The sequence below is a fragment of the Vicia villosa genome, unplaced genomic scaffold (assembly GCF_029867415.1).
Source record: "Vicia villosa cultivar HV-30 ecotype Madison, WI unplaced genomic scaffold, Vvil1.0 ctg.000004F_1_1_1, whole genome shotgun sequence".
NCBI lineage: Eukaryota > Viridiplantae > Streptophyta > Magnoliopsida > Fabales > Fabaceae > Vicia > Vicia villosa.
In genome coordinates this window covers 1,260,136-1,283,014 of record NW_026704934.1, presented here as the reverse complement: position 1 = coordinate 1,283,014, position 22,879 = coordinate 1,260,136, and the positions used below count along the sequence as shown (strand labels likewise).

The following is a 22,879-nucleotide window of genomic DNA, read 5'->3' as shown; positions in this document are numbered from 1 at the left end:
GATATACAACATGGCAAAGCAAAAAATAATGAAAGTTTTAGTCTATAATAAAGACATTCTCAACCTGGATAGATGTGTCCCATAGACCTGTTTGTGGATGCTTATAAAAAAATCCTCCATGTGTTGTATGGCACATTAAATCAAATCAGTCTCTATTGTATTACAAAATCAACTCTCAGCATATCTATATGAAATTCAATATAGGGATGCTTTAATTACTATGTCAGTGTAAAATATCACATTCAAGTCTTAAACTTTTCGAACTTCATGTTTCAAACTGTTATTAATAGGTTAACAGCAGATTCTATGTTTGGCGGTACTTTCTACATTACCTAAAAATTAAGTTTTTTTGTTAAAAAGTTTACTTATATTCTAAAATTATTCAAACCATCTTTGACCAAATACTCTTTGTTAGTAGAAAAACATATGCAATTTATGTTACACTGCTATTTGTTGTATGACATTTGAATCATAATTTGATCATATAATTCACAAATGTATAAGTTGTAGATTCCACAGTTCTTCTGTCATATATCATTGTGTTTTCATAACAAGGCAGCAAAGAGTCTTTTTCTATACACATAACAAAGCTCAAACATATGCTTAAATAAATACTACAAGTTTAATTATTCCTTGATCTTCTGCTTCCTCCTAAGGTTGTGCACCAGCTATTGCACCTTAATCTTGTTTTGCCATTACTTATCCCATATATGGCATTCTATATATCCGAACATCCACTATCAACTACTGAGAGCTCAAGTCTTTTTTTAACTTCCCCAAATATAATGTAGATCTAAGACTTTGGACTCTTGAATACACTGGGTTTTGAGATGAAAAAAAAGAATTTGAGGAAGAAAATAGTTTTGTTAGAAGCCTAAAATTATATAAATCACCAGAGCAATATATGTAATAACTAACATTTTTTTGTTCTCTTGATTGTGACTCAACTAACACCAGTTACGGGTTTCAATCTGAGCATCAAAATTGCTTTTTTGACTATTTTTCTTGCTTATGCTTTGCTTTGAACCCTCAACACCACCTGTATCTCAAAGTCCAACAAAATAGATTATGAAATATATCAAGATATAACATGTCAATGCGAAACAAATTAAATACAACATAAATAGTAAACTGATTTTTTGTAATAATTATCATGACACGACACCGATATTAAAACTACTATAGTGCACATTGTTATTTTGGGAAAAATAAGGTTTAACAATCAAAATGTCATATATAATATCTATGACATTTCAACTACTCTAACAAATACCCTTGGATTTCTCTAAAATGACACTCACTAACTAATAAGCATATAGTATTAATAGGATTTGAAAATCTTAGATATACAATTCATATTTACAACTGGTCCTTCTCAAAATTTAAACTACAACTTTTCAAGCATCTCATGATTTGTTTTAAGTACTCCTATTTGTAAGATCATTGATTTCCTCCTTGCAACAATAACATCCTGAAAATTGTTCAATTATTAGAGTGAAACCAAATATGACAAGCATAAGAAGCAACAATTTCCTCGTGCATTAAAAAATAACACATATCAAGTTTTTTTTTTGTAAGCAAGAAACATATTAAAGAGAGTACTGGGAGTACCCTAAAAACCCTATTACAAAATCCAGACGAAAGTCAAAACAAAGAGAAATTACATACCAAATGAGACCTAACTTAAGTATTGCAACGACAATTGACAAAACTCAAAGTCAGGAAATTTGACAACTCCACCTTTAATTTGCTTTAAGTTATTGTCTTTCAAATTGTTCCACTACTTATATGTTCCAAACCCGTATTGAGAAACAAACAAAAGATAAAAATTAAAAATCCAAAACAAATTAGAAAAAATAAAACTATTTTTTTCCAACAATTGCATTTCTCTGAATGTGACTTGTCCGTTCTTGTCTTAGTTCATTTCTCTTGTGATAAAAATAAAACCAGAAGAAAAGAAAATTCGAAAAAGGTAGTATTGAGAAAACATGTGGTTAAGTTAATGAGAAAAATTCCTACTTCTTTATGTAAGCTCAATGTATAAGAAAAAACACCTACCTGGTAAATTATATTGGATGAAATTTGTTGATTTTGAATCAAGAGACCTTCCCCAATATAAGATTCAGAACCCTTGATAGAACATAATCAAAATAAATTTAATGAAAAAACACAGAAAGGTATATTATATGTTTTTAGTGAAAAGACCAAATAGAAAGGCGAAGGAGAAACGACAATTGTTCCCTACGAACCAGTCAGAGATGTAGAAATGGTTGTCGACATTGAGGTTGCTAAAAACAAAATTCCAACCGGTTCATTAGAAAGACAGTGAAATGAGGAGTATAAATATGACTTTGGTTTTTTCTTTGGAGTTGATGATGGTCGTAGATAGGGTGGTGAAAGGGAAATAATAGAAGAAGAAATAATTATCATTATAGTGACGGTTATATAACATTGAATGCAACAATAATAATCTTTTCAAATATGCATTGGATTGTGTTGTTGTCAAAGAAAATGAATAGTTTATTTTAAAAAGTTGCATTGGACTCTGTTATCTAAAAAATAAGTTTTTTAAAACATAATCAACATTAATGAGCCGTACACCAACTATAATTATAGAAAATGCATTTTTTGTTTGGAAAACATTTTTGTGGACTTGTTTTGCCTCAATATTAGGGAGAACGACCAATTAGAAAAAAACTTAAACAATCTAAAAATAATATTATAAATATTAAAAAATATATTGTTAATTATAGAAATCTTTTCACTAATAGCAAACATAAAAATAGCATGGACTCTATATGAATGACAAATGACAAACTTGTCAAAACACTCCTTTTGCTTTATTATATTTTATGATTCAATTATAATATTTCACTCATATTCAATTTTATCTCATACTGGGTCCCACAATATATATATATATATATATATATATATATATATATATATATATATATATATATATATATTAAGGTTAAATGATTCAATGCAACGTTGCTTGATGAAACAACAGTTCACGAGCTGGCAAGACTTTTTCCGTTTTCCAATGCTAAATCCACACTCCATGTCGGCGAACAATGTGAAAGAACCACATCTGGAGATGGTCTAAGTAATTGTCTGATTATAATTCAATTGAGTCGCGTTTTAGTTGCCCAATATATGAAAATTGACTGAACAATTACTATTATACACCAAAATGAAATCTGTCTCCAAAAGTTTAGCTCAACGTAGATTGGTTAAAATAGGAAATGAAAACATGTGACACGGCTGTACTCCATGAAAAATGCATAATATTATTTTGATTTTGCTTTAATGGTTGTTCTGGCACATTTGAAATCAATTATCAAGCTATTAACAAAAGATGCAACCATTCTACCAAAAGTGTCATTCACTTTTAAAACAATTATAAAGCAAAAAGGGCTAATTTGTCTCTTTAGAATCCAAACATTATATTCAACTTCCAAACAAACCAACATGCAACACGTGTATAAATTTTATCAACCTTTCAGTTCTCTCCCTCTGTTCTTCTTTATCTTTTTCTTTCTCTTACATTTCTCTCTCCCGTTTCGCCTCTCTCACCCCAAAACCCTAGATCGCCGCCATTTCCTTTCTCCATACTATCTACGGACATCACCACCTCCATTGGAGAAATTAAATCCATTTTCTTGCTCATCTCCTCATGCTCTATTTAGAGAACCAAGCATTCTTTAGATCAGAGAAATGTTATTGGAAAACCCTTTCTTATCTCCATCTCCGACCATTCAAATATGAAAGGTATCTCCTTTGATTTGTGGATTCTATGTTGCTCTATGACTTTATGATGATCTACTGCTCTTGATTTCTCATGTTTTGTTCACTTTTTTTCTTTTCATGTTTTCATGTCGATGAAAAGTCAAATACCTTCTCCTCTTGGCGAAAATCAAAGACCTGTTCATCTTCACTTTTTTTTCTGTTCTCAATTTTCTCTATGCTTGAAAAAACAAGGTCCAAAAGCTTTTCTGATACTGGGATTTGTTTATTAATGTTTTCCTAAGTTGTATATTCACATAATGTAGAAAATGTAAGTTTCTTTGCCTAATATGTTTAACATTCGTACATCATCAAACATCATTTTGTTGTGAGTTTTTGTTTGTAGTAGTCAAATTGACATTAAGTATGTTAATTTAACATGTGAATTTATTTTCTTAAAACACTATATAATCCTCAATCTTATATGCAAAACCAACTTAAAGCTTCCTTTGAGACCTCTTTGCTATTGATGGAAGAATTTCCTATGAATTGAATAAAGATTTTCAATATCATGATCATCCTTCAATTTAGACATACAACCATATTTTCTTTTTCTCTCTGATTCAGTGCTAGAGATGTACGACGTATTATCTACAGAAAGAGTGCAATGAGGTATGTATTTTCTTCGATTTGTTCTTCGATTTCAATTTTAATTTTTACTAAAAATAACTGGCTATGCAGTATATATACTAGACTTGTATTTACATGTATTGTATGACTTAATGGTGCTTGGCATTTGAACTGATTTTAGCTTTAAAAAACGATACCAACTCAATCAAATCCATGTTGTCGGCATCCTGAACTTTCTCTTTCCAATGATGGATTATATCAAATTTATACTCGATCATTGTATAATATCATAACAATGTTACTCTCTTCATAACAATTTTACTTTCTTATTTCTTTATGATTTCATGATTCACTTTCAAAATATTTGGTGACTTTGCTTTCCATTGTTTTGCTTTTTACATTGTTCAAAGACAACAAATTTCATACCATGGTTGGATTTATACAATTGCACCATACATTTCACTTAAGTTGTTAACTAAGTTTTTCCAATTATTCTGTTTAAAGTCTTTAAGTTTCAAAATTTTATACAAACCTGTAGCCCCTAATGTTAATGCAACATTGAGTCACATTCCTATATTGCTAATGAAAACTACAAGCTATGCCTATTGATTTTTTGAGATTTTACTAACCATTCCTCTTTCTTCATAATACATGCAACACTATGCCACACTTCTGTCTATGAAATAGTGCAGTTCAACCTTAGAATTAATACAATAATATTAGATTTCATTCTTAGAGGTTTTATAGTCATGCACTATGCCACACTTTCACTTTTATCTAACAAAATCAAATACAATACTTTCTCAGTGGTGAGAGATTATACTACTCCTTTTAGGTTCAAAATAGTTGTGTATTTTTCAAATAATGCTCATTAATTTGAAAGCATCACTAGGACTTTATGTCCATCTCTTTGAATTAGAAACTTATATGTTTATTCATTTTTATTAAAATTTGGCTAACTTAAAATTTGTTAAAGTAAGCTTATATGAACTGTAAACCAATCAGTAGAAATTATGTATGGGAAATTGATGCAAGTTGTTTAAAATATGAGAAAAAATGGCATCTGGACCAATCAGTGATTTATGAGTATTATCATTTAATCTCTTTGATATTTTTTGAACCAATACATATTGAGTTACTGCTTGATTGACTCTGGTATATAAAGGAATTTATATTAACCAAGATGTGGCTATCAAAGTCTTGAATAATGGAAGTCTGAATGAAAATACACAAAAGGAGTTTTCTCAAGATTTATCCTAAGGTTTGAATTTTAGGATAATGTACCAATGCCACAATTAGTCCACTATCACATACTATGTCAAATTTTTTTCATACTTAATCGTATTTAATGATATATTCCTCATTAGTTCCAATATTGAATTTTAAGATAACTGATAGATTTTGAATAAACGAGACAGATCTAGAATAGTACATAAAACTTGAAATATGTGTTACATTTACATAAAGCTTGCCTCAACATAGACAACGGCAATAATGCATAAAATTCATTCTTCAGAGTTGAAGTTTGGCAGGAGCATTCAAATCAAGATGAAGAAGCATAACCTTACATTATACAGTTAATATACTCTACTGATTCTTTCAATATTTTTATTGAATTCAAATTATTTGAGATCTATTTGTCTAGGTTATATTAAATTCAAGTCAAATTTTATTTTCTAAAGTGGTTGTTAACAACAGTCTGAGTTAGCATGATTAGTGCTTTGACTTCAATTTACAAAAATAATTCCCTACTATTTAAATGGCTGAATTATTTTTGCTTGATTTATAAAATTAAGTAGACTTACTCATAATTTGTTAGTGACGAAAATAATTTAATAAAAAAAAGTAAGTTCAACCTATTTTTTTTTTTTTGAAAGTAATGTGTTAATGTTATGCATTTTACATGATTGTCAATGAATTCTAATTTGTGTAGTACTTTTTTGATAATTTAAAAAATGTAATTGAAATGCTTCATAAAACGATATGTGACACAAACAATTAAATCCAAGTAAAAAAACATGTATAAATAATATTCTCAATATGCATATTTGAGTACTCATAAAATAACACGGGACATAAACAATTAGATCCAAGTAAAAAAAAGTGAAATAAATAATATGTTCAATATGCATTTGAGCATATTGCAGAAAATTAAAATAAACTATCTACATAATTTCTTACCATTTTAGCATTGAATTGATAATTTGCAAATAATTAATTTCTTAATTATATTAATATAATTATGTCTTTTTGTATATTTATATTTTAATATATTCTGATTTAAATTAAAAGTCTCTATCATTGAAAATCTTCTCTTTGTTATAAATAAAACAACTAAATTTTAAAAAACAAGTGAGTCAAAATATGTATCTCTTAAAAAGTTCAATCTATATCCTACATATAAAAAAAAGAGTTTTATAATAATAAAAGCTAAAAATTAAAAATATAATTAACATCAAATTCCGAATCCATCTTTCGATGATCAACAAATCTACAATATAAGAAAGTTATATGCTCTGGAAAAGACCGAATTACCCCTTTTGTTCTACAGGCTGCCACGTGGGTACCTTGAATGCTCTTCTTTCTTTCTTGCTAACTATGCACGTATGCCAATCTACCAACTAAAAGCTATTCCAATAAATCCAAGTAAAAGCTTTTCCAATAATATATTTTGTAAATCTTTCTTGAAAACACAACTTTATCAATTCCCACACTCCAACTAAAGTTAACTCACGGGTTGTTTCCTTTTTCTCTTTGTTGTCTCTCTCTCTCTCTCTCTTCCATCTCTCCGATTTCTCAAACCCATCTTCCACCTTTCTCTGTTTTTGCAATGTCTTCTCTCTCTTGCTACATCATCTCTTTCTATTTCTCTTCTTTCATATTGTTTCAATCTTTCTATTTCTCTTTCTCTCTCTTCTCTTTCTATCCGACGATTGAGTCTTCTTCCTCTTCTAACTCTTTTGTGGTTTGTTTTTCAGGTTATAGACTGGATCGAGTTTTGCCGGTGAATTTTGAAGCTAAAAAGGTATGGGTTTTGTTTGGTTTTCTTATAAACTTAGGGTTTTGATTCTGTAGATAGGATTTTTGTGGTTGATTTGATGATTTTGTGGTTTATTTTCCAGGTTATAGGCTGGATCTGGTTTTACCGGTGAATTCTGAAACTAACAATGTATGGGTTCTATTTGGTTTTCTTACAAACCAAGCCATAACACACACTCAACCTGTATTCTCTCTCATCAATACCAACACTTTCTATTCCTCTCTCTCTCTTTGCATTCCTGACTCTTCATTCCATCTCTTTATCTCATCTTTCTTCAATATCTCCTCTCTGTACCTAACCGCATTTTCATCGAAACCGACAGATCTGAAGTGTAAACCGGCAATGGTGATATGGTCCTGCATGTGGATTCACTTTGACTTTGCGATGATGATGGGGTTGCGCAATTGAAGATGGTGGAGCAACTTTCATGATTGGAAAGGAAACCAAATAACAATAGTGGTGTGAGATTCAGTTTGCGATTCTGTGTGTTTTTGTTTTTTCCTTCACATATCTTCTATGGCATTTAACTTGCTTCAAAATTTTGATTCTCTTCATGAAATCTGGTTTATATGTTTTTTCTAAATTTATGGTATTTGTTTCTTTCACTTTCCTGCTCATCCTTTTTACTTTATGTTCTGTTTTTGTTTATTAATTCCTATTAATTTATATTTTTATTCATCGTCTCTTCTCTTTATTGTGACAGAGAAAATATCACATGAGACATTTTATGTTTTGGAGTTTTTATGGGAATGATGGCTTTCTATGCTTCAACAAAAAATTTGAGTTTGCATCTAAGCTAAGATGTAAGCTTTCAAATTCATAATTTATCTAACTTTTTATGTTGTGTGTATGTGAGTTTAGCTTTTCATGTTTCAGGTAGAACATACCCACTTGATGATTGGGATTTGGTGATTTGCAACATAACTATAATGCAGATTTATGTATTCATTGCCATATGCTACAACTCTCTCACCCTCTAATCTTCTATAGAATCAATAGTTATAAAATTATGTACATATTATGTTTAACTGGTCAAAAGTGCTATAATTTTTGCTCTTAATATTGAATTAAGGAATCAATATGAAGTGTCTTGATAAAATTATTTCAAATATTAGAATTGTTATAAAGTTATGGAAAATAAATATGATTTAAATTTTAAACTCTATAAAAGATAGTATAATATTTTTAATCAAGTTATACTTTTTGAAATTTTTTTTTTAATACCTGCACCTATGAACTTCACTATTTCTTTATCTTTTCATAATTGGATTAATAATATTAATTTTAAATCTTTTCCTTCTCTATTTAAAGTGTATTTTTTTAAAAGAATTTCAATGCATTGATTTTGTTTTTCATGACAATTTATCTTCTCTATTTTTGTAGGTATAAAGTACGAGTACTAAATACTTGGAATTAGTGAAAAAAAGATTTGAGGAAGTTCTAAACAATTAAAGATACTCAAATATTCCTAAAGATTCTCGAATATCCCTAAAACAGGTGAGCAAAAATTTTTGTTACAGGCTTAAATTTTTTTATTCCTTAAGAAATTGTTGTACATACATTAACATGATATGCATGTGATAAACCATTTTGAAATTTAATTTAAATTATTATATAGGTTAAGACAAATGTTTAAGTTAAGTCAGAAAAATGGATAGAAATAAAAAATAGTTATGTTTCCAAGGAGAGAGACGTGATGTTTTGGTTTTCCTATAACCAGGTTCAAAGCATTTATTTTTAGTAAATCATGTAAATATTATAATATAGTAGGTATTATCATTACCAGCTATGTGTTTTTGACTGACAAGAGTGACAACTATATTCTTATCACAATTTTACTCACTTTTCAAATCACAGTCTCACTCACAGCAAAATTTTTTGTTACAGGCTTAATTTTTTTTATTCCTTAAGCAATTGTTGTACATACATTAACATGGTATGCATGTGATAAACCATTTTGAAATTTAATTTAAATTATTATATAGGTTAAGACAAATGTTTAAGTTAAGTCAGAAAAATGGATAGAAATAAAAAATAGTTATGTATCTAAGGAGAGAGACGTGATGTTTTGGTTTTTCTATAACCAGATTCAAAGCATTTATTTTTAGTAAATCATGTAAATATTATAATATAGTAGGTATTATGATTACCAACTATGTGCTTTTGACTGACAAGAGCGACAACTATATTCTTATCACAATTTTACTCACTTTTCAAATCACAGTCTCACTCACATAAGTACTCCTCACATAAGTATTCTTATCACAATTTTACTAACTTTTCAAATCATAATTTTTTTAATAATTTTTGTATGCAGGTCTGTAGTGGAGTGTTGTCATCTTCTAAGGGGTCAAATCCCTAACATTTAAAGTCTCTTTTGCATTAAGTTTTGCATTAAGAAGAAGTTGAAAAGAGAGAAAGAGATAAGAAGATGAAAAAAGATAAATAGATGAGAAATATAGAGAATTGTAGTATTGTTCACAACAAAGAAGTTGATGAAAAATAGAAAAGAGATAAGTAGAATGATCAAATATTTTTGTTTTATTTTTTATTTTAAATAATTTTTGCCCAATTCTCTTTTTAAAACTTTTTTCGATTTATTGTGATTTTATTATTCAAACATTTTTATTTATAGTTTATCATCGAGAAAAAAATATTTTTTCATCTTATTATTAATAATAGTAATCATACTCCATGATATTTATTACTCTTTCACATTTCTATTAATATATATAGGAGAAAACTTTTACTTTTGATATTTTTAAAATGAGAACAAGGGGTATTGGTGGAAGCGAATAATAAGTGTGCGTCTCGATTCTATTTCCTCTCAGACAAGAGAAAAATTATAAGATGTGGTGGATCCCACACTATTTAAGTCTCTCTGCTCTATTTCTCTACACACCTATTAAAGGAATTCTAACATTTTTCTTATATTTCTCTCTTTCCAACTTCACTCTTCACAATTTCAGTTAAAACACAACATATCATTAATAAAATTGTTTCAAATATATTGTAATCTTAAGTGCATCATGTTAAATAAGTATAAAAATACTATTTAATTTGAAATTTATTTTTATCAACTTAATACGATTTTAATGATCTATATATTTTTATATATGAAAAATGGTATTTATGGTCCAAATATTTTTTATTAAAAAATGATATACGAGAAATCTATTATTGATTCAAATATTTTTTTATTCTTTTCTTGGAAAGACAAATATAATCTAAAATATTAAAAATCTTCCATCTTAAAAAGACAAATATTTAGTTTCTATTTGCTTAATATTTGCTTTCTTTTATTTTTTTATTACATTTCTTTAGCTTCTATTATTAACATATTTTATAATAAAATTATATTTTGTATTAAAAAAGTTATATTGATCTAAATGTTTTTACGGGCACCAGACATTTTTCTATATATTTAATTATTATTTTTTTACCGGTATCGGACATTTTTCTATATATTTATATTATTATTTTTTTACGAGTACCCGAATTTTTTTAAACACTCAATTATTATTTTTTTCACGGGTGCCGAACATTTTTCTATATATTCAATTATTATTTTTTCACGGGTACCAGACATTTTTCTAAACATTTAATTATTATTTTTTTCACGGGTATCAGACATTTTTCTATACATTCAATTATTATTTTTTCACGGGTACCAGACATTTTTGTAAACATTCATTTATTATTTATTAACGGGTACAAGACATTTTTCTAAACATTCAATTATTATTTTTTTCACAGGTACCAAATTTTTTTCTATGCATTCAATTATTATTTTTTTCACAGGTACCCGACATTTTTCTATACATTCAATTATTATTTTTCACAGATACCAGATATTTTTCTAAAAAAATATACATCTGAAACAAATGCGCATGCGCGTCCCGTACCAGAACCCGTGCGAACGCACAGGTTTATTACTAGTTGATTTTTAAACGATTAACTCGAAATTGGTACAAAAACAACAAAACTCAACAACAAAAAAAAATTTGCAAAATCTAATTTTAGTAAAAAGTATGTTTCCAAATTATATCAAATTAAATTTCAGTGGATATTAAATTTCAAAAAAACTTTATTTGACTAACACAATTCTCTCAAGTTTATGTACTTGTTTTTAATGGAATGGATGATTTAAACCCTGATTGATAAAAATAACGGTTGACTGATAAATTAACTGATAATTTATAGCTTATGAGTGATAGTTGATGACTAATAGCTTATATCTTATAGTTGATGACTGATAACTTACAATGTATAAGCTAATTGAAGTGTTTGATAAAATTAAAGGTTCAATTAGTTGATAAATTAAAATGACATAAAAGATATTTAATATGTAAATATTTTATTTTAAATTAAAATAATTTTTAAAGAATATTAATGAATTTTATTTAAAATAATAAAAGTCATAAAAATAACAAAAAAATATAAGCTATAAACTAAAATACTAATTAAAATAACGTCGGAAAAATAAACTATAAGGTAGTTCAATAAACTTATAAACTATAAACTTAAAAAATGACTTAGAGTCTAAATATTTTAAATCCTAATTTTTTTAAAAAATATTTATTTACTAAATTGCTAAGTTTAACTAGTCAGAGACCTGTGCTGCCGCACGGGTGAATTTTTTTTTTTGGTGAAGTATTTTTTGAATGATATGAATAATATAAATAAGGGAAATGCTAACCAGTGCCCTTGGGGCACTCTTTAAGTGATTAAAGTGGTAAATTTTTTTAAAAATGCGTGCATTCAGAGCATTAAAAATACATTGGAAATTGAAATATTAACTTTTTTAACGAATATTTTCTTTATTTAGTATGCTTAAAGATGTCCTGAGGGCACTAGTTAGCAAGACCCTATAAATAAAAGGAACTATGAGCAATGGACATAATCAAAAGGAATCATTTTACTCAAATAGACGTTAAGATTTTCACCGATTGCTCTGTTATACTCTCAATTCTTTGAAAACCGAATATCATTAGGAATCGTTTTGAAAGTTGAAAATAAAGACTTTAGTTTTCAAATAAAAGTCATTGTTGATTAAAATAAAATAGGCATTGTAATGAAAGTGGCCCGTAAATTTAAACATTTTTTTATTGTATTCATGTGCTAATTTTGTGTGTAATAAGTAGTTTGGTCAATTGAATAATAATTGCTTGATAATAAATAATTATAAAAACTCAATGTGTTAAAGAATCATATAAAAAAAAGGACATGTGCATTGGAGGAAAAAAATAAAATTTTAACAAATGCAAATGTAAAATTTTAAATATAAATATAAAATATAAAATAATTTACTTAATTGTAAATTGAACAATAATCACATAGATTTAAGTGTAATTAAATAATATTATCAAAATATAATCTATTTGAATGGTTTAATTTAATTTAGATTTAATTTTTTAAAATTAATTTAATCGTTTTGAATTAATATATAAATTATTAATTTAATATTTAAAATTAATATTTATATAGAAAAGTAAGAATGTGTCTAGAGATTTTTTTGTTTGTTTTTGTTAGAGGAGTGCTTTAATTTGGGTCAAAAGAGAAAACAATATAGTAAGTAATGTAGTTAGTATATTAATCTTATGTTCCTTTTTAAAAAAATATTGAATAGAGCAATTAAAAATATATAAATCTGTCTTATATATCCACACTTTATTTTTGAAAATTTTGATCATGTGATGGGAAGTAGTAGCTCTAGGTGGAGAAGGCAAGAGATTCTAGCAAACAAATCATTGAATAGAGAAATTATATATTTTTTAGTTCGATGACCTTTTTAAAAATATTCAAACAGCTCAGAGTGTTATAGAGCAATTAAACCTAAAAAGTACTCTTACTCAAAAACGACATTACAATATTCTTGCTGCTGACTCTCTATTCTTTATTGAATAGCCCTTTGATATAAGTAGATCTAAATCTTGCTGCTGACTCTCTATTCTTAATCAACTAAAAGCATGTCTTTTATTGAATAGCCCTTCCTTGCTTTTGGAGAAGCTATATCTTTAGCTTCTGACCCTGATTCAGAAGTAGATGTATGGCTTCCTTTTACCTATTAGGTGGGAGTAGCACAAGTGAGAGTGATAATATGATAAATAGAACGTTGAGAAAAAAGTGTAAAGCACCAAATTGGCTCTACTTGATCAAGCTATAACAATCAGCCATGCAAAGAGTTACCAAATTGGCTCCACTTCGGATCTTCAAAATACATAGCATCACTATTTCCACCGCTGGATAATCTGATGAATCAACACAGAATTCCATTAGAAATTAAGAACAATATAATGGACATTTGCAACAAGGTATTGTTGGATTCAACTTGTAGCTTGCTGCTTATTTGATTCAGTCGACACATCTATCAAAGTCTTCACCGGTAAGGTGCTGGCACTGACAAACGTGTGCTGCCCTTCGTGTAGAGATGAGTCAAATTTTCAATGAAAAATTATTACAGCATAAGAGACAGAAACAGAAAATACATAGAAAATGGATGGTAGACAAAGTTAAATAGAGAAAGAAATCATACTATTGGCACTTAATGTCCTGCATCTCTCACTATAACAAATGTTAGGCCTCCCTTCTATACTTCAGTATAGCCACCAACATCTCCATAGGCTAACCAAGGGTGCCAAACAGATTTAACCGGAAGGTTCATCTTCTTAATCGAATACTTAATCGAAGTAACATGAACCCTTCCATCTGTATGACCGCTGTATAATATAAACAAAAAGTAACCGGTATTAATTTGATGAGGTTGATTTTTGTATCAAATAATGAAAAGAAAAGTGAGAATGAAAATTTAACATGAAAATCCAAACTCTGAGGCCATTATTGAGAAACTCATGTAAAAGAGGAAGGATTGTTGGAGCGCTATCAACCCATTTTCTAATGAGACCACTGCATGGACTCCATTCATATTTGAGTTTTGTGACATTAACATGAATAGCCTCTTGAACATCTGGTCTATTAAGATAAGCAGACACATAATTTTCACTGCATGTCTCACTGACAATATACAAAAACAAATTAAGCCACATTAAATCTCTATTTATCAGGATTAAAAACATAAACAATATTGAAATTTGAAGCTTATAATGTTATTTTTGTGCTTGGAAGTGAGATTCTCATTTTTGCATAATGGAGCATAAATGTTATACAAATCAATGAATGCAATTGCTTGATAATACCATTAAAACGTTATAGAAATCATACACTATTTGTAAACATCTTCAACTGATATATAGTTGAAGTCATCTATTCAATACATGATGATGGATGAATGTAAACAACTTCAAGTCATATATAATAGAAGTCATGCTCGTTCTCTGAAATATAAAAGATTTTGAAACTCTTTAACAATTAGAATCCATGAACTGGTATGAGTTGAAGAAATCTGAATACTGCAGCCAATGAAACAATGGTATAGACGTATTTAAATACATATTATAATATGAAAACTGCAGCCAATGACCATATCATAATCCCATAAATAAAACCTATCACAAGGTGTTATATCTAAAAGTAGTATATACTTAGAAACAATGACAAAGAATCAAACCTTCACAATTGCAAATAATACCGGTCATGCATTCAGTGACTACCGGTTCAAATAAAGGCACACAACAACTCTTCGCAGAAAAATTTATTACATGCTGGCATACATATCAGAACAATTGCTGCATTCGTAACAGTCTAGGAAACTAACTTGTCCCAATACTAATATTTTTCACACGCAATATTAGATTAGTATAACATGCCATATGGAGATTACAATTATGAGATTGAAGTAAAAAAGATGGCTTAAGGCTGTGAATCAGTATAGAAAGCACAAGTTACATGTATTACTAACCCAAAAAGAATACAAATGGGCAACAAAATAATTCAAAGAATCCTGGGAGCCATCTTACCTGCCGAATGTGTTCCATCTTAACTGACTGTTGTAGGAATATGCCGCATATGATATGGGAGCAGGCAGAACATCTTGGGGTATCCACTACAGCAAAAGCATTTATGAGTATATTTCAATTCTAATTTCATTAACAACCAGCAATTCTCTACGAATATGGAGAGAAAAATCTTACCTGCCGAATGCGTTCCATCTTTGAGGCGTCATATATTGCCAAATTTGAAAATAACTACACATGAAATACATCAAAATATGTTAAAAATTACAAATAATTACCAACACCATTTGACCTGTAAATCATTTCTACCATCCCTAACAACTCCTCACACAAAACACATCCAATCAAATTCAAAACCAGAAAATCCAACAGCATCCTTTGGAAAACAAAAAGAAATCAAAAACAAAAAAGAAAAAAAGGAGAAGCCATTGTAACTGTCGGGATCGCATCGTTCATGTTAAACGAAAAAACCTTAAACCGTGTAATGAGTTAAATTGGAAAAACAAAAAATCAACATTAACAGTTCTACGAAAAAAGCTTAAACCGACGCACCACATCAGATTAGTCCTCACGATTTCGAATTTGGATCTATATCTTCATCTCCGGCATCGACGACCATAAAATCAATGTCAGCAAGGCCTATAACTGGTGGATTGTCGCGTTTGAAAATCAAAATCAAAACACAAAAACTCAATCAACTAATAGAAACGGAAATCAATCAAAACCCCAAATTGAATCACAATAAAAGCAACTTACTTGTTGATGAATGTGGACGCATTTGATCATAACAAAAACACCTCCAAAGCCAGTATTGCTCGAAACAAAAAAATATAAACTATAAACTAAAATACTAATTAAAATAACGTCGGAAAAATTAACTATAAGGTTGTTCAATAAACTTATAAACTATAAACTTAAAAAATGACTTAGAGCCTAAATATTTTAAATCCTAATTTTTTTTAAAAATATTTATTTACTAAATTGCTAAGTTTAATGGGAAGTATCCAAACCTCCCAAAAAAAACTCGCGCGATGAAACCCGCCGATCCCAAAAATCACATTTCTCTTCTTCAAATCAAACTCCAAACAAAATCACTATTGGACACCTACCACGTCATCGATCCATGCGAATTCTCACATTCAATCTAAACCGTCGATAAAAATAAATCAACCGTCCAAAACACCCTTCAAAACCCATCAAACACATGTGCTTTTCCAAAACAAAAACAAAAAAACACATCACCCCGTAAATTCCACTACCTATATAAACCATACCCATAACCATAACCACCATAACTTCATCTCTCTCTTTCAACAACTCAATCTTCATCTCTCAGGTAAATCAATTTCACCAATTTCAATTAATTTTTTCATCTTTTTATTTAATTATTTAATAATTTGCATCTAATTATGATTTATTTTTTTTTTGTAGATTTTTGTTGTGAAGAATCAAGATGTCTGGACGTGGAAAGGGAGGAAAAGGATTGGGAAAGGGAGGAGCAAAACGACACCGTAAGGTGCTCCGTGATAATATCCAAGGAATTACGAAACCTGCCATTCGTCGTTTGGCTCGACGAGGTGGAGTGAAGCGTATCAGTGGATTAATCTATGAAGAGACAAGAGGAGTTTTGAAGATCTTTTTGGAGAATGTGATTCGTGATGCTGTTACTTACACTGAACACGCTAGGAGGAAGACTGTTACTGCTATGGATGTTGTTTATGCTTTGAAGAGGCAGGGAAGGACTCTTTATGGATTTGGGGGTTAGGGTTTTGGTGCTGGGGTTTGTTGTTGGTGGTTGTGGGGTTGGAAATGGAAAAGTCTTGCTGTCAAGAAAGTTTGGCATGGGATTTTGGTTGGATTGTAGGTGGTGTTTTTTAGGGTAAGATTAGAAGTATTGTCTTTTGTGTATTATGTGATAGGTAGTTTACTTTTCATGATGGTTATGTGATGTAACTGCTTGTTTGAATGAAGAAGAGATTATGTTTCAGCTATATCTTCTCCTTAATTGCTTCGTTCTAATGTTTCTATATGAGTAAGTTAACCAACTCTTGATTTGAAAGTTTCTTTATCATGATTCATTGACCTTGGTTTCATATGGAGTACCCTTAATGTTATGATAACTCATGTTTGTGATGAGTGTTGATATTGTCTTTTATGAGCTCATACGTTGGTGAATAAAATTGAAATTGTTAAGTTGTATTTAAAATCTTTACTGAGTGTTGTGATAGAGCTTATTCACAATGTTTCAGATGCTTATAAATATGAATATTATGGCTCTTTTTTACTCAATTGGGTAGACATGTACCCATTCTATGAATTTGATGCGGTGGTAATATACATGGCTTATATTTACATGGTTTAGAGCATCCACATCCATTATACACATTTGAGTTCTTTAAATGGGTCCCACTTAATTTTTTTCATTATTTTTTAATTTTAAATTGTTTAAACAACCCAACTGCATTCTTTAAATATCCATACAACTTATTAAAAACTCTAACATAGGTCCCACCAGACCCAACAATATACTCCACATTTCACTCTAAAAAAAAGAAACAACGCTCTTTACTGTGAGAGCGCTTGCAAATTAAAGAACGTTTTTGCTATTCAATTATCCATCCATTTCTGACACAGTCACTTTGGTAATAGTGTAGGAACGGTATATTTCAACCGATAATTATGCTCTTATAATTCTGGAAGAATCTTGCTTAAGTGTAGTTTACTGCAGCTTGTTTCAAGGAAGGTTTACTGATTGGTGGATGGGTAATCATGGTTCATGTGGCTATTTTTGTGGTGTTTCTGTATGTATGCGGGATGGTTAATTATTGATTAAGAGCTTTTTTGTGTAATTCTCTAATGGCAAAATGGTTGGAAGTTTTTGTTGATTATATTCCATCTTATGATTTGGTCCTGAGATGCTGGCTTCAACTAGCTGAGGAGTTGAATATGAAGAGGAGACTGGTGCACTCGGATACATCTGTTGTGGTGGACTATATGATTAAAATCTTGTGATTTAAATCCATTCACCTTGTTATTACGGGATGCTAAGATACCATGCAACATGGGGATGTTCTCAAGGTAAATATAAGCTGAACAATAAGGTTCATTGTCTGCTAGGAGTTGCTAAAATTGTAGGATTTTGAGCTTCTGTTTTCTGCTCACTATCCCTGTTTACCTTTTGGTTTTGTTTTGATATGCTTTGAGTAATCTTATTCCTTTGATTCATGTGTACTTACAAATATTCTGACTCTTCATTTTGCATTATGCTGGGAGACTGCTTGATTTTTCAATTCAACAAATTATCTAGAAAATTCATGGACATGAATACGATAAAAATATTTATGTGATAAGTAGTTTACTTTTCATGATGAATCTGTGATGTAACTTTCTGTTTCAATGAAGAAGAGATTATTAATCAGCTATATAGTTTTTCCTATTCTTTGTATTTCACGGCTTTTTAACTTGCATTTTATTTTAAATTTTCTGTCATCATTATTCACTGACCTTGGTTTCCTATGTATTCAAACCCCCAAATGTTAGGGTAGTTCATGAGTGTAATTAGTTCTTGATTGTATCTTGAATAAGTTCCTACATTGGCAATAAAGCTTGCTGAAGCTGGAAAGCTGTACTGAATTTCTTGCACAAAATATAATGAACTGTTCTACATTTTACCTACTTATATCTGATAAAAAGAATGGTTAACTGTTAATGGTTTTGATAGCTGTTCTCATCTGGTTTTCTGCTCAATTGGGTATTTATGTAGCACAATCAATGAACTTGATGCAGTGGTTACATGCACGGCTTAGTTGTGTTTGTGTAGACATTTTGAGTTCTGTGTATGCATGGTGTTTCAATGACGGTTTTACTGATTGGGAGATGGGTAATTATCTATCAACAGGCTGTTGTTCTTCAAGAAGTATAGCCTGCATTGGGATTTGGTGTTGGTGGTTTGGGTTGGGAAATGGAAAATGGAAGAGTCTTGCTGTAAAGAAAGTTTGGCATGGTATTTGGGTTATATTGTAGGTGGTGTTTTTCAGGGTATGATTAGAAGTATTGTTGTATTTTGTTTATTATGTGATAGGTAGTTTACTTTTCATGATGGTTATGTGATGTAACTACTTGTTTCAATGAAGATGAGTTTATTGTTAAGCTATATTTTGTATCTAATTTTACATGTTTGCTATTGATTCTGTTATATGTTCATAGATTATGGTATGTTTGTTGTAAACTGTCATCAACATTCATCGACCCTGGTTATTTGGATTTAAACACTTATTTACGACTATGCATTGTTATGGTCGTTGACTCGTTGCTTGAGTTTATTTAAGCTTGTTCTACATTGTAGAATAAAGGTGAAAATGTAAAGCTGCAAAAAAATTCTGATACCATTCATGGTTTGTAAATTTTACTTTCACCACAATTCATGGTAGTGTCTTATTTTATCCATCTGTGAAACTGTCTATTTTACGGAAGATGTTTATCTATCAAGATTTTTTTTTTTTTTTTGAGAACTTTGTATTCATAATGCTGGAACAACTTTGCTTTAAAATAGATTAGTGCAGATTGGTCTTGGTAATTCCATGTCCGTTTTGAATTCTGTTTTTGTGGAGGAAGCAGGGTTTAATGGCTCAGTGTTACTGATTGGGTGATGGTTAATCATCTTTCCATAGGTTATTGTTGTTATACTTTCAGCTTGCAAAATTATTTGAAGTTTTTGTTGATTATGTTTGTCTTGAGATTTGTCCATGAGATGATGACTTCAAATTGCTATAGAGCTGAATATGCAGAGATTATCGTGTGCACTCTTCTGATTCTGTTGTTGTATTACATGATTCAAATAAGATACCATGCAACATTCTGGAAATTTCCAAATGAAACATAAGATTACCAACGAGGCTCATTATTTGCTTGAAGTAGCTAAAAGGTAGAATTTTGAGCTTGGAATGCCTTTGTTTTTTGCTCAATCACTTTTTACGTTTTGAGGTGCTACTTGTAATCTTTTAATCAAATTAATTGTTAAAATTTGAGCTACCTGCAATCCATTAAACTCAAATCTCTTGAGCTGCTTGTAATCTTTAGACATGCTACATGCAAAATGATGGGGAAAAATCAAGACGAAAAAAATTATTGTGAATTAGTTCTCACAGTACAAGAGTGAGTGAGAATTATGTGACTATTTGATAAGTTAACTTGGAATTCTCGACCACAACCTAAGAACTTGATGCAGTGGTTAAATACATGGTTTAGTTGTGTAGACTATAATATTCCATGTTTATCCCTATGGGAAATATGGCTCTCTGAAATAAGATGTTTCTCTTACAAACCATTGGAGCCCACTGTAGCTGATGGAGCAACCCGAGTTTTTGTTCAAGAATTTAATATTTATTATTCTTGAAGAACGTTGCTTGAGAACAGTTTACTGCAGCTTGTTTTTGGAAACTCCCTTGTCCATTTTGAATTCTGTTTTTGTGGGTGCAGGGTGTTTCAGTGACAGTTTTATCAAATGGGGAAGGGTAGTCATTGATCAACAGACTATTTTTGTGGTGTTACTGAATGGGGATGGGTAATCCTTGATCAAGAGGTTATTGTTGTAATACTCTCAGCTAGCTAAATGATTGGATGTTTTTTTGCTGAATATATTCCATCTTATGTTTTGGTCATGAGATGGTGGCTTCAAGTAGCTAAGGAGCTGAATATGCCGAGTAGATTGTGGTGCACTCAGATACATCTCTTGCGGTGGACTACATGATTAAAATCCTGTGTTTTGCTGCAGCCATTTGCTTAGTCATTAAGGGCTTGTAAGTATAAGCTGAACAATGATGCTCATTGTCAGCTAGGAGTAGCTAAAATGGTAGGATTTTGAGCTTCTGTTTTCTGCTCAATCACCCTGTATCGGTTATTGTTGTAATACTCCATGTTCATTTTGAATTCTGTTCTTGTGGATGCAAGATGTTTCAAGGAAGGGTTACTGATTGGTGGATGGGTAATCATGGTTCATGTGGCTATTTTTGCTGTGTTACTGTATCGGGGATGGTTAATAATTGATTAAGGGCTTTTGGTGTAATACTCTGCTGGCAAAATGGTTGTAAGTTTTTGTTGATTATATTCCATCTTATGATTTGGTCCTGTGATGCTGGCTTCAACTAGCTGAGGAGTTGAATATGAAGAGGAGACTGGTGCACTCGGATACATCTGTTGTGGTGGACTGTATGATTAAAATATCTTGTTTTAAAGCCATTCACCTTGTCATTAAGGGATGCTAAGATACCATGCAACATGGGGATGTTCTCAAGGTAAATATAAGCTGAACAATGAGGCTCATTGTCTGCTAGGAGTAGCTAAATTGGTAGGATTTTGATATGCTTTGAATAATCTTATTCCTTTGATTCATGTCTACTTACATATATTCTGACTCTTTCATTTTGCATTATGCTGGGACTGGGAGACTGCTCGATTTTTCAATTCAACAAATTATCTAGAAAATTCATGGACATAAATATGAAAAAAATATTTATGTGATAAGTAGTTTACTTTTCATGATGATTCTGAGATGTAACCTTTTGTTTCAATGAAGAAGAGATTATTAATCAGCTATATAGTTTTTCCTATTGTTTGTATTACACGGCTTTTTAACTTGCATTTTATATAAAATTATCTGCCATCATTATTCACTGACCTTGGTTACCTATGTATTCAAACCCCTAAATGTTAGGATAGTTCATGAGTGTGATTAGTTCTTGATTGTATCTTGAATAAGTTCCTACATTGGAGATAAAGCTTGTTGAAGCACGAAAGCTGTGCTAAAATCCTTGAACCAAATATAATGATAATGAACTGTTCTACATTGTTTTACCTACTTATATCTGATAAAGAGAATGGTTAACTGTTAATGGTTTTGATAGCTGTTCTCATCTGGCTTTCCGCTTAATTGGGTATTCATGTACCACAAATCGATGCAGTGGTTACTTGCATGGCTTAGTTGTGTTTGTGTAGACATATCATCCAATGTTTATACATATGGTCTCAGATAAAACAATGGAGCCTACTGTAGCAGCAGGAGCAACACAATTTTGTTAAATTTTTTTAGTATTTATACTTCTTGAAGAACTTTGCTTGAGAATTGTATGCTGCAGAGTGTTTCAATGAAACTCCTTGTCCATTTTGAGTTCTGTGTATGCAGGGTGTTTCAGTGATGGTTTTACTGATTGGGAGATGTGTAATTATATATTAACAGGCTATTTTTGTGGTGTAACTGGATGGGGGACTGTTAATCATTGATCAAAAGGTTACTGTTGTAATGCTTTCAGCTTGCAAAGTGATTGGATGTTAATTGTTGATTATATTTCATCTTATGATTTGGTCACGGGATGGTGTCTTCACAAGCTAAGGAGCTGAATATGCAGAGGATATTGTGGTGCACTCCAATACATCTGTTTAGATGGACTACATGATTAAAACCCTGTGTCTTGCAGCCATTCTCCTTGCCATTATAGGCTGCCAAGATACCATGCAACACGGGGATGTTTTCAAGGTAAAAGTAAGCTGAACAATGAAGCTCGTTGTTTTC

The 22,879-nt window shown here is 30.3% G+C and overlaps 1 protein-coding gene and 1 long non-coding RNA gene across 2 annotated transcripts; both read left to right on the top strand.

Annotated features, from left to right (window-relative positions):
- The first annotated feature begins 7,216 nt into the window (after window positions 1–7,216).
- Window positions 7,217–8,374, top strand: LOC131621340 (uncharacterized). Its single transcript, XR_009289554.1, has 4 exons — window positions 7,217–7,507; window positions 7,722–7,858; window positions 8,103–8,202; window positions 8,276–8,374. It is a non-coding gene; the product is annotated as an uncharacterized LOC131621340 (long non-coding RNA).
- An 8,137-nt stretch (window positions 8,375–16,511) lies between these two features.
- On the top strand, window positions 16,512–17,303 carry LOC131621434 (histone H4). Its single transcript, XM_058892480.1, has 2 exons — window positions 16,512–16,648; window positions 16,744–17,303. The coding sequence occupies exon 2, from the start codon at window positions 16,766–16,768 to the stop codon at window positions 17,075–17,077; it is 312 nt and encodes a 103-aa protein (XP_058748463.1). The 5' UTR covers window positions 16,512–16,648; window positions 16,744–16,765; the 3' UTR covers window positions 17,078–17,303.
- The last annotated feature ends 5,576 nt before the right edge of the window (window positions 17,304–22,879 follow it).